The following is a 10,419-nucleotide window of genomic DNA, read 5'->3' as shown; positions in this document are numbered from 1 at the left end:
GGCCCAGCTATACTGCCTGGGCCTCCAGCAGCGTATGTGGTGGACTCTTCATGGACTTAAGGACATAAATCAAACGGGGCTGGTGGGGTAGCGTGAAGTCAAACTGTTATTGGACTCAAATGGATATTACTGAGGCTGTGTAACATGTTCCCTTTAAGAGAAGTAGTGTAACCATGGTAACGCAACATCATTTTTGGGTGTCAGTGGTGTGCGGCCCAAAAAAAAAAAAAAAGACGCATGCTTTGTTAATCCCGGCACTTCTACAGTATGACTAAACCTGCCACATGTGTATTCATAATTGGAAATTAGCATAATGAACATTCCAATAAAACTATATAGGGCTCTGCCCCATATGGACTATATTGAAGTCCTGCTTTCGGACATCCATATATCTTATGTCTATCATATATAACAGCGTCGGCAGCGGAATGAAGGGACCCTCTAATACCAAGGAATGGGGAAAAAGAAATAACCACTCATACAACTCAAATATTGAGTTTGAAAACAAAATTCTAAATACAAGAAAATTGGTTAATGCTTCAAGTTCTCCTAAATCACTCATACAAGCCACTGTAGAACAAATCCGTCCGTACAAGTGGTGCTTGCATGACTCCACAACCATTCACAATAAATAAGTCAAACACGTGAGTTAGAGGAGAGCTTTAATGAATGCATGAAAATCAGAACCTCATTGAGGATTTTCACGTCAATTGGGTTTACAGGAATTTCCTTTTAAAAATCATGTATTAAGTCCACATGCATAAATCACGTAAAATACATTATTAACAGCTGATCTAGCAGAGTTAAACGTATTCATCTTAACATGTAAGTCCATTAAAAGGTTCATCCTCAATACGTTCTCTAAACGTTGAAATGTTCAGTCCTCTGTGACGGACGTCTTCCTCTGGGACAGCATCAGGTCCTTGACTTGCGGCGTCAGGACCGCGAGCTGCGTGCGGACGCTGCGGATCTCCTCCTCCTGCTCCTCCGCCTTATCGCTCTCGGCCTCCTCCTGCTGCTGCTGCTTCCTGCTCTGGTTCTGGCTCACCAGCTGCTTCACCACCAGGCTCTGGTAGGCAGACAGCAGCTGCTGCTGCTCCTGCAAACGGCACATGGACGCAGGCAAACAATTCAGCGGTTTAACCCACCAAACAACTGCTCTATTGCACCGACACCGCGGCAGATGGCGATTACAGACAGATGCAGAGTCTGGATAAAGACAGTGCTGAGATGATGAAGCAGTGTGTAGCCAATATTTGCTGAAGCTGCACTATGGAGGGTCTTCATGGAAATACAAACGTGGTACTACAAAAGATGATGTATGTTTGTTCTTATGTCACTGGGGGAAAAGTATTCTGTATGAAATGTGATGAAGTACTGAAATGGTACATCAAAACATAAAAAATTAAAAAAACGGACCATTAAATTACGATAATACCTTTGCGAGTGTTTTGACTTTTATCTAAAAAAAAAAAAAAAAGAAAACTTCTACTTCTGGAGAGCAATGCCTGGAGGAGACACCAAAGATGCCACCAAAAGTTCTTCCCTACGATTAGATTCATTGTGATGCAGACTCTAAAACCAGTGAGGTGTCAGAGGAAGTTGATCAAGAGTCCCATTGAATCCACATATCATCCTGCCAGACAGACTTCAATCCAGTCAGCTATAGAGTGCATAAGGTGACTTACCGCCCCTGTACAGTGACACCGGTAATTGGCAATTTGAACAAAAGAAAGGCGTGATTTGGTTGTAGGTATTGATTCTAAAATAAATCTGGCAGCTAGAGCTTCCTTCGAAATTTGGAGGTTTGGCAGAGTGTTAATGCGCTCCCCCGGAGAGAGAGAGAGAGAGAGAGATAATGAGAATGCGAGGTATTCGCGAGGTGAGTCGGCGAGTGTCAAGACATACCGTGGATATCCGTCCGGTGAGGGTGCCGATGATCTGAGGCACGCAGCGTCCAGGGGCGTGCAGCATGCATTGGGTGCTGGCCTGGAACAGCAGCACGCTGGTCAGGTGGAGGACCAGGGCCGGATCCTCCGCCTCCTTCAGCTGCTCGGTGAGAGCCTGACGGTGCAGGAACAGCGCCTGTCTGGATGACACGCGGTAAACGTACGTCAATACCGCAACAACTTCAAATGAAAGCATTTTAGACAAAACATCCACGATGAAAACTCTAAAACACGTCCTTACCTCTCCCTTTTCTTGTCTCCCTTCTTCAGCATGAACCCACACACCTCTGCGCAAGTCTCTATGTTGGTCAGGAAGTCTTCGACAGTCTGCGGAGGACGAAAGAGCGAAGACGTTTCCGTCCCTGTATTTAAGCGCATGATGAAACCGACGGGAAACGTACTCACTTTGCCGTTCAGGCAGTTGTGCAGCTTCATGAGCGGTCCTTTGATCTCCTCAGACAGTTTAACCAAAATCTTCACTCTGACCTGAGGCAACACATCAGAGACGTTCACGATCAAGCTCTAATAAGTCCCACAGTGCATTTCAAACAATGGCCTAATTAGCTCCGACTTGATTTAAACGTGATCTGGGCTCTCTGCCTCTCCGGCTGAATGCTGTTATTTAAGGCTACCGAGAGAGCAGACGCAAGAAAACAAGAGCAGGAACTTTTTCTCCGACCTCGTTGGTGATGGTGCCGGGATTCTCCGTGGACATCATCAGGTCGGCGGCCAGGAAGTTGACCAAGATGTTGGTGACGTCGGTGCACAGGGTCTTCAGGATGTGCTTGGCAATGTGGACCTGGGTTTCATCTGCAGGATTGAAGATAAAGTGATATCAAATAACGGCAATTGACGCAATTCTTCACGTCTCTGACGGAGACAAACTCAAAACAATGACAACAATTCCAGCGGTTCAGCTCCCTAATAAACTGGACATTTTTTTTGGTCGCACTACAAGACTTGGAGAGCAGGATTTACCAGAGAAGAACTTGTTCCCTTTTTCGAAGAGTCGGATGTTGTTGTACAGGCTGGCGATCTCCTCCTGCAGATCCTTCATGCTCTGCTTCTTGTTGGCCCTCGACGGAGAGCTGGTGGAGGACATGAACACTGTTCGCAGCACCTCCTGGTAGGCTTTAGCTAGAGGCCTGGAGAGATGTTCACAGTGAGAGGACTGACGTACTGTTCTCAGCAACAACAAAAACAAAAAGCAAACTTTTTTTAGACAGAAAGCTGTGTATTACCTTACTAAATGCTCTGCCAGCTCGGAGAGGATTTCCTCGGGGCAGTCGCTTACTCTCTGCTCTAAAACTGCTACGATCTCCTCCTGGGCCATAAAGGGGCCTGCAGACTGTTTACTGCGATCTTAGCAAAGGTAAAACACAAGCTAATTAGTCTCACAGGGATACTACCGTTACCTTTGCCTTCCATGAAAAAAAACAAAAAGAAGAGCTTAACAACCCAGGGGAGAGATCTCTAGCCAACCAGCCATTACGCTCTTGTTACAGTAAAATGCCTCACTGAACAGGCTTAATGTGCACATAGAGACGTTATGTCCCCGTGAAGATGAAACAGCTCTGCGGCCGGGACTGTACTTTGCTGCGACGGTCCGGTTTCCTCGTCGCTGTCCTCGTCTTTCCTCCCTTTCTTCTTGGTTTTACGGATGCGGATCTCTCTGGCGTTGCCTCCGCCGCCTGATTTCACGCTGCCGCTGCCCTCTGGGGAGACAAACGGTTCACAGAGGAGATGTAATCCAAGAACAAATGCCCTTCTGCACCCTGATCAAACATCACATATGCACGTGAAAGTAAGCAGGATCTATAGATCATTTTGTATTTCTATTGGACAAGAGGTCTCCTACTTCACTGAAAAGTCCGTACATGTGCATTTGGTGGCTTCAAGTTTCCCCATCACCCATGTGTTAGCTGCATACTGACTGATGGGCTCCTCACTGGATGTCACGAAATCACCTCGTACGTGAAAGTGAGATTTAAAGTGAGCAGAGAGACACTTTCCCCCTTCATAGATGAATGTGACAACAGCTGCACAGAGAAGCCAAAACGTCCTCATTCTTGGAGACAATTGACCCTTGGCTAAGCCCCGCCCCCCCCCCTGCTGATACTCGTCAAATACAGACATCTTGTTTAATCTTTCCACTGTTGAACAATAACCAACTCTGGTTCGGTCAAAATAAACCCGTAACAAACCCCTTTTATTTCTCATATATTTTTCTCGCAAATGTATTTCTTTATCATATCAGAGAATATTTAAGTTGTTTTTTTTTTTTTTTTTCTTATATTATTTCCCTCTCCCCAGTTCTGTAATGTTTAACCTACAATGGCTTTAATACATTGTTGTATCCATGATTATCAATGGAATATATTTTGGTTTTGGCAAAAAAAACATTTTAAAACATCCCTTAGGCTCTGGGACCTTGTGATTGTCATCATTTTGATTAATATTTTGAGAAAAGAATCTTTAATTATTTAGTCTTTTTGTCTTAAGGGTCTGTGACGGCTCACAACGAGGTGCGGGCACATCGAAGAAAGCTGGCAAAAAGAGGATCCAAATATCTAACGCTCAGACATAAGAAATGTGTCAGGGGACAGGCAAAAGCATTGACGTTTTTCTGTGTGTGTGTGTGTGTGTGTGTGTGTGTATGTGTGTGTGTTCTCAGGGTAAAGTGGGGAGGACCAACCTGTTGCCTTCTTCCTGCGCTCTGCGTCTCTCTTGTCCTTTTTAGAAGTCGCTGAGCTCTCCGTCAGCATGGATGCTTGCTTCAGATCATCTTCAGTTATCAGAAACACCGGATTGTTCTTGACTTCCTGAGAGACACATTCAAATAAAAAAATATAAAAATACACAGACACTGGTTTCAAAGTGTTTTATATGTAATATATGCACCTCCTGCAGGGAGCATTTTGCCCATTGGCAACTTTTGGTCTCAGACACAACTCTCTCTCTCCGTTGCTGTTGTAACTGACCGGGAACCAGCAGGCAAGTCCTCCACCTCTGACATTTCCTTTGCGCTCCCCATAGTGTGACTGACTCGCACACCAATCGGCTTGCTGTGCTAACCTCAACACCTGCTGATCACAGCGGACGGCTAAAAGTTTCCAGGCTGAACTAGCACTTTTGAACTTCTGCATTACCTTTACTGTAAAAAATAGACTATGACAGAACAAATAATTCCCTTTTGTCAGAAATACATCTGTAGACTGAATTCTGGCACCCAATGCTACACAGGAGCTTCTGTATGGAGATGTGTACCTTCAGAGCTTTGTGCTGCATGGCGTCGTCAAACAAAGAGAGGCAGTTGCTGATGAACTTCTCGCTGACGACGACCGTTTCCCCCAGCACTCTGGCAGAGGACTGGACGTTGGTGTTTCTCATCACCTGGTTGATCAAAATCCCGACGTCCTCCATTGACAGGCAGCTGGGCAAAATCGGCTAAAAAGGAGTGAGAGCGGGAATGAAAAACGGAAGTTACTAATATTCTTACCATAAAATGGTGACTTGGGTAAAGACAGAGCGGCGCGAGCACCTGTATGTCCGTCCATGTGTCGGAGTTGACGGCTTCCTCCACGGAGGCCTCCACCTGGTCCACCAGAGCCTGACCCACACAGGCTGCTCTGAGGAACAGCAGCTTGTTGGACTTGAAGCGCTTCCTGATGTAGCTGGTGGGGTCGGGGATCCCCAGTCTGACCAACGCGTCAAACTCTGAGGGAGACAGACGTCATCAGAGTCATTAAGACTGCAAACGCACCACTGTTCAATGAGTGTCCAATCAGAGGCTACCTCCAATCATGCCAACAACTAGCGGCGTAACGGATCATAAAACTTTGTTTTTTGCCGACGATATTGATTGCAGATCATTGGTGATCCATATTGGATTGGTTGTTTACAATGCAACATTATCAGCATAAATGCTGATGTCCCAATCGCATCTTTTACCGAATATTGGTGTATAACGATTGTCAGTAAAAGTTTATTTCACACTGTGATGGTTAACATTAAACTGTGTAATTTATCCGTGGTTCACATGTGTGCCGAACCATGAGGGAGGGTGATCCGTACGGATCACGGATAGGCAATGGTCCGTTACACCACTATTAACAACCTGTATCATAAACTACAGGCTGCTGCAATCATCCAACTGGTCCAATCTCAGGTAGGCAAAAAGAAGAAATGAGAGGACGACCCCAATATGACTGTATTTGCAGGTTAGCTGGTCTGCTGAGGCTAAGGCTTGACTTTAATCGTGATGATTTAAAAGCCATACCTAGATATCCGTTCTGCTGGAGGAACGAGTCCACCCAGGAGTTCTGCGTTTTGGCGTAAATATCGGGGATGTACACGGCTTTGTCCTGCCGACCTCCAACCACGCTTCCCCTGAGACGTCCAGTATTCACCAGCTCCTCCAGGACAGCTGGGGGACAACAAAACCCACCGCGACGTCAAACACAGAGACACATCACACCCTGTCAAACACAGAGACACATCAACCGCCTCTCCTTACAGTACAGGAGATGTTCCTGAAATCCAAACGCTCCAATCATGCTGCTGACAGGCGTTGGCCTAAGGGATGAAGTAAAACAGGAGGGGCTTTAGTGTAACAAGTGTCCAAGTCTCATTCATCTAGTCGTACGCTCACTACTTCCCAAGCACATGCTTTTTAGCCATAAATGTACAACTTAAAACACGCTTATGCAGGCGTGCTGCGAGAACTGTTTTGCTGTTATTAAACCTTGACCCCATTTACCTCAATTTATCATGGATTTAGTCCGTTTTTAGACTCTCTGTTCACCGCCATGCAAAAGGTTTCTTCCAAGAATTCAAGGTAACACGTAGTGAGTAAGTCATATACAAAATGGTACTCTGTGGGGTGGAATATTCCTTTAAATCCAAAACTGCCCCGAAACCTTATTGCACGTGTTGTTGCACGAGGCCCAATGTGTGAAATATCTTGTCAAAGTTTACCTTGTAATAGCGCTGAACAGTCCTCGTATCCTGGCTTTGTGACGAGCAACGAAAGCTGGAGTGAATATGACCCCCCTGTTGTACTGGTCCATTTCTCCTTGGATGAGCTTCCCGAGACGCTTCGACAGCTCCTGAGATTTAGTAGAAAACATGCAGGAATTCATTAATTTTAGTCAGCAAGCAACAACATAGGTTTGAAGCCAAGGTTACTAATCAATAGTCTGAATAACAACATTTCATAATTCATTGCTGATACGATGAATGCTGCGGTGCAACTCACCTCAGATAAGAAATCTCCCGGGAGGTCGTAGCTTTTACACAGCTCTGCAATGCTGATCAAACCGGCCTCCTGCAGCTTGTCGTTCACATCCTCGGCCAATCGGTTCAGGTACGTGCTGCAGAAAAGGCAAGACGATCAACATACTGAGAAAGTTTGACAACGTTTCCTCAGCATTTGCTTTTCATTCTGCTTTTTGCCTTTTGAATTTAGAACTGTGTTTCACACTTCAGTTTAGATTTAACTGGTTAGTTTATAGTTTATTTTTGGCACTGGTGTTAACATAACTTCTATGACATTTCTTTTTTTAAATTTGTACTCATGTTTTGATTCTAATGTTGTAATTTCCTTTTTCTTTATTAAAAAGTATATATATATTTACCTTACTCTTATTGCTGTTCTATTTTGCACTGGTATCAGTATTACTACTTATACACTTAATACTCTATTGTTCATATAAATATATATATTATGTCTTTAACTAAGCACGTTCTTTAAAAAGGATATTCCTCTATTGATTGTCTTTGTTCACGTTTCATTTCTATCCATGAAATAAATCAGGTGTCTTTTCACACAAGGTGCACTACTTGCTGCATCAGTGTCATCAATTGGAGTGTATTTGCGCAGCTTTGACACACTGACTCACACTGCCCCTGTGTGATCAAAGAGTCACTTAATACTCACTCATCAATAAGTTGTCCCAGTATAAGTTGAATCCCTTTATCGGACTTGGCCATGTCAATCGCTCTATTTTCAACATGGACCCAATCCACATTGATAATCTGAAAGGAGGGAGATCAAGACACAATTATTTTAAAAAAGTTTTAAAAACGGATTTCAGAGAACATGAATAATGTGTATTATTATACATACACAGTGGGTGACACACAGGGCTCAAAGCAATACTTCAACTTGCTAATACACACCTGCTGGAGGTCCACGATGTTGATTCGCCCTGTGAAATAGAATTACAGGATGTATTCACTGTTATCAAGCAACTGTTAGTTCTACTTGTGTGAAGCATCATAACAGAGAGTACAGGAAGTGATTAATTCCCATAGAACGTGAATGTTACATGTCGTTTTTAAGCCATGCGACAGGTCTTTTCTTATCGTTTCGTGCTACTTCAGCTGGTAAACTGACCTCCATGGACGTAGAGTTCATCCCGGATCTCCCTGCTGATTTGTGCCGGAGTGATGTACTCCTTTCCGTCAAGCGTGTGCACCACATCCAGCTTCTTCTCTTGGACCAGTTTTGCAATAATTTCAATGCAATTCCTCTCCGATAGCCTGAAGAAAAAGGTCCACGTTACTATATTGTCACTAGGGCCGTTCCCCCTTATTAATTATAATAATGTATATTATTTTTGTATTGTTATTGCTAACGACAGCTGTAAAAGAAAGGAGACAATTCACAACTAGCTTCGGCGTTACTTCTAAATGAAAGTTTAATGCTAGCTAGCGTTAGCTTCGCGGCTAACAGCTGCGTGCAGTGTAAACTGGGCTTACCTTTGCACTGTGTCTGCAAACTGTACTCTCTGAAAATCGGCAGCAAGCCTTCGGATTTCTTCCCAGTCAGTCGCCATTATTAAAAGTGGATGTGTTTGCAAAAACAGTCAGCTGTCAGTGCTTTTCTCAACCATCCACTATCAAGGAGCAAAGGTCCGGCTAACTTAGCTAACGAGACAGCTCTCTGCTTTAGCCACACGTCAACATTTACAGTGACGTACAACCGAGAGCCAAGAGGACCAAATTTCCTCCGCCCAACAATAAGCGCGCTGAAGCAAAGATGTTCTCTAGTGGTGCTATGACTCCACTACGATGGGGTCCTATTAGAAGATCTCAGAGAAACATTCGGACGGTACAGGTGGTCTGGAGCTGGAGCAGTTCAGTTATTTATAAATTAACTAGTGATTCACTTGGAGACAAAAGCAAAGTACAAATTGCTATTTTTTTTTTACATCAACATTGCAGCAACACAGCCTACATTACATCTCTATTAAATTTAGAGGCAACAGGGAATCATCGAAGCAGAAGGTAGTTATCAATAAATAAAGAGGACATAAAACAAATAAATCAAGTGAAAATTTGATATTCTGAAATAGCATTATATAAAAATATATAAACATATACAGGCACATACAAAGGACAAAGAGGCCCTATACATTTACTGTTTACATAACCAACCAAAGGTGTTTTTTATTTTTTATTTCTAGACTTTGAAATCATTTGAAGTGTTCTAAGATTTATATTTTTTAACCAGCTTTTTTCTGCGGTCAAAAGCAATTCCACTTGAAATTCCCTGACATGAAAACATTTGGAAACCCCCCCTCTCAAACTGCATTCCTGCCTCTGCCACACAGTGAAACATGATATCAAAGCTGGAAGAACACAGGCTGCAGTGCAGGCCTGTGAACTCTAGGGAGCAGTAGACTACAAGCCATTAAATTCCTTCCAGGGAGCTTAACAGATGGTGCTGTGTTGTATAAAGCACTCCATCATGCCGGCAAAGTCCTGGTAGGAGTGGAATACTGTAATTATATGTCATAAGCATATTCACTGCAGGCTTATATGTAATTAATTGCAAGTTAATTTGTCAAAAAGCCCAATCTCGATTAGAAAACTGTCCTTCTGTGTCTGGCAAAAGTGACTCACAGCCATGGACACTTTAATAACTTCTCGAAAATGCCCTCCTCATAACCAACCTCCATATATAGTATGTATATAGTGTGGCTGTATTCGGATACTGTATGACATACACACTTTCTATGAGAGTCAAGAAGAAAGGAAGCAGTAGCCTCGGGCAAAGTTTTAGAATGAGGAGAAAAGTTGTAAGTGGATTTGTTCAAACTTTAGGATATATTATATGATTCTCTGCCTTCAAGCTCAGATTTAAATGACCAGTCAAGGTAAAGGAATATTATGAGATTAAAGTAAGTTATGGAGGTTTTTTTTTTTTGGCTGCTTTCAGAGGAGTGTGTGGGTGGCATTTGCAGCCTCTCTGAAAGTGGAGAAAACAGAGGAATGTCTCAGTCCGACCTGTTTGAATATTAGATCGTTTGTAAAAAAAAGCAAAAATGGTGGGCCGTTGCAAAATTCCCCTCTGTTAGGGCCTTTTAATGGAATTTCCCAAATAACTTAGAGGGCAGCTAATAACCGATCATCCTATTCCAGCGCCTCAGAGCAGCCGGCATGCATAAACCTGGTCGGTAGCGGT

General features: G+C 43.5%; 1 protein-coding gene across 2 annotated transcripts; it reads right to left on the bottom strand.

Annotated features, from left to right (window-relative positions):
• Positions 1-649: 649 nt before the first annotated feature.
• ufl1 (UFM1-specific ligase 1) lies at positions 650-8,944 on the bottom strand. 2 transcript variants are annotated; one of them, XM_031861813.1, is made up of 19 exons: positions 8,712-8,943; positions 8,347-8,492; positions 8,130-8,158; positions 7,888-7,985; positions 7,207-7,321; positions 6,927-7,057; positions 6,466-6,524; positions 6,229-6,375; positions 5,491-5,666; positions 5,217-5,396; positions 4,645-4,771; positions 3,542-3,664; positions 3,191-3,311; positions 2,928-3,094; positions 2,629-2,759; positions 2,355-2,435; positions 2,191-2,276; positions 1,909-2,089; positions 650-1,099 (listed from the first exon to the last, which is right to left on the bottom strand). In XM_031861813.1, the coding sequence occupies exons 1-19, from the start codon at positions 8,786-8,788 to the stop codon at positions 878-880; spliced, it is 2,397 nt and encodes a 798-aa protein (XP_031717673.1). In that variant the 5' UTR covers positions 8,789-8,943; the 3' UTR covers positions 650-877. The 2 variants fall into 2 exon arrangements, with proteins under 2 accessions (XP_031717673.1, XP_031717672.1); XM_031861812.1 differs by having other exon boundaries at positions 2,191-2,435; positions 8,712-8,944.
• Positions 8,945-10,419: the final 1,475 nt, after the last annotated feature.

Source organism: Anarrhichthys ocellatus, unplaced genomic scaffold (genome assembly GCF_004355925.1).
Source record: "Anarrhichthys ocellatus isolate YVR2014 unplaced genomic scaffold, GSC_Weel_1.0 scaffold25, whole genome shotgun sequence".
Taxonomy (NCBI): domain Eukaryota; kingdom Metazoa; phylum Chordata; class Actinopteri; order Perciformes; family Anarhichadidae; genus Anarrhichthys; species Anarrhichthys ocellatus.
Note: the sequence above shows the minus strand (reverse complement) of the source record. Positions and strands in the feature narration are given on the sequence as shown.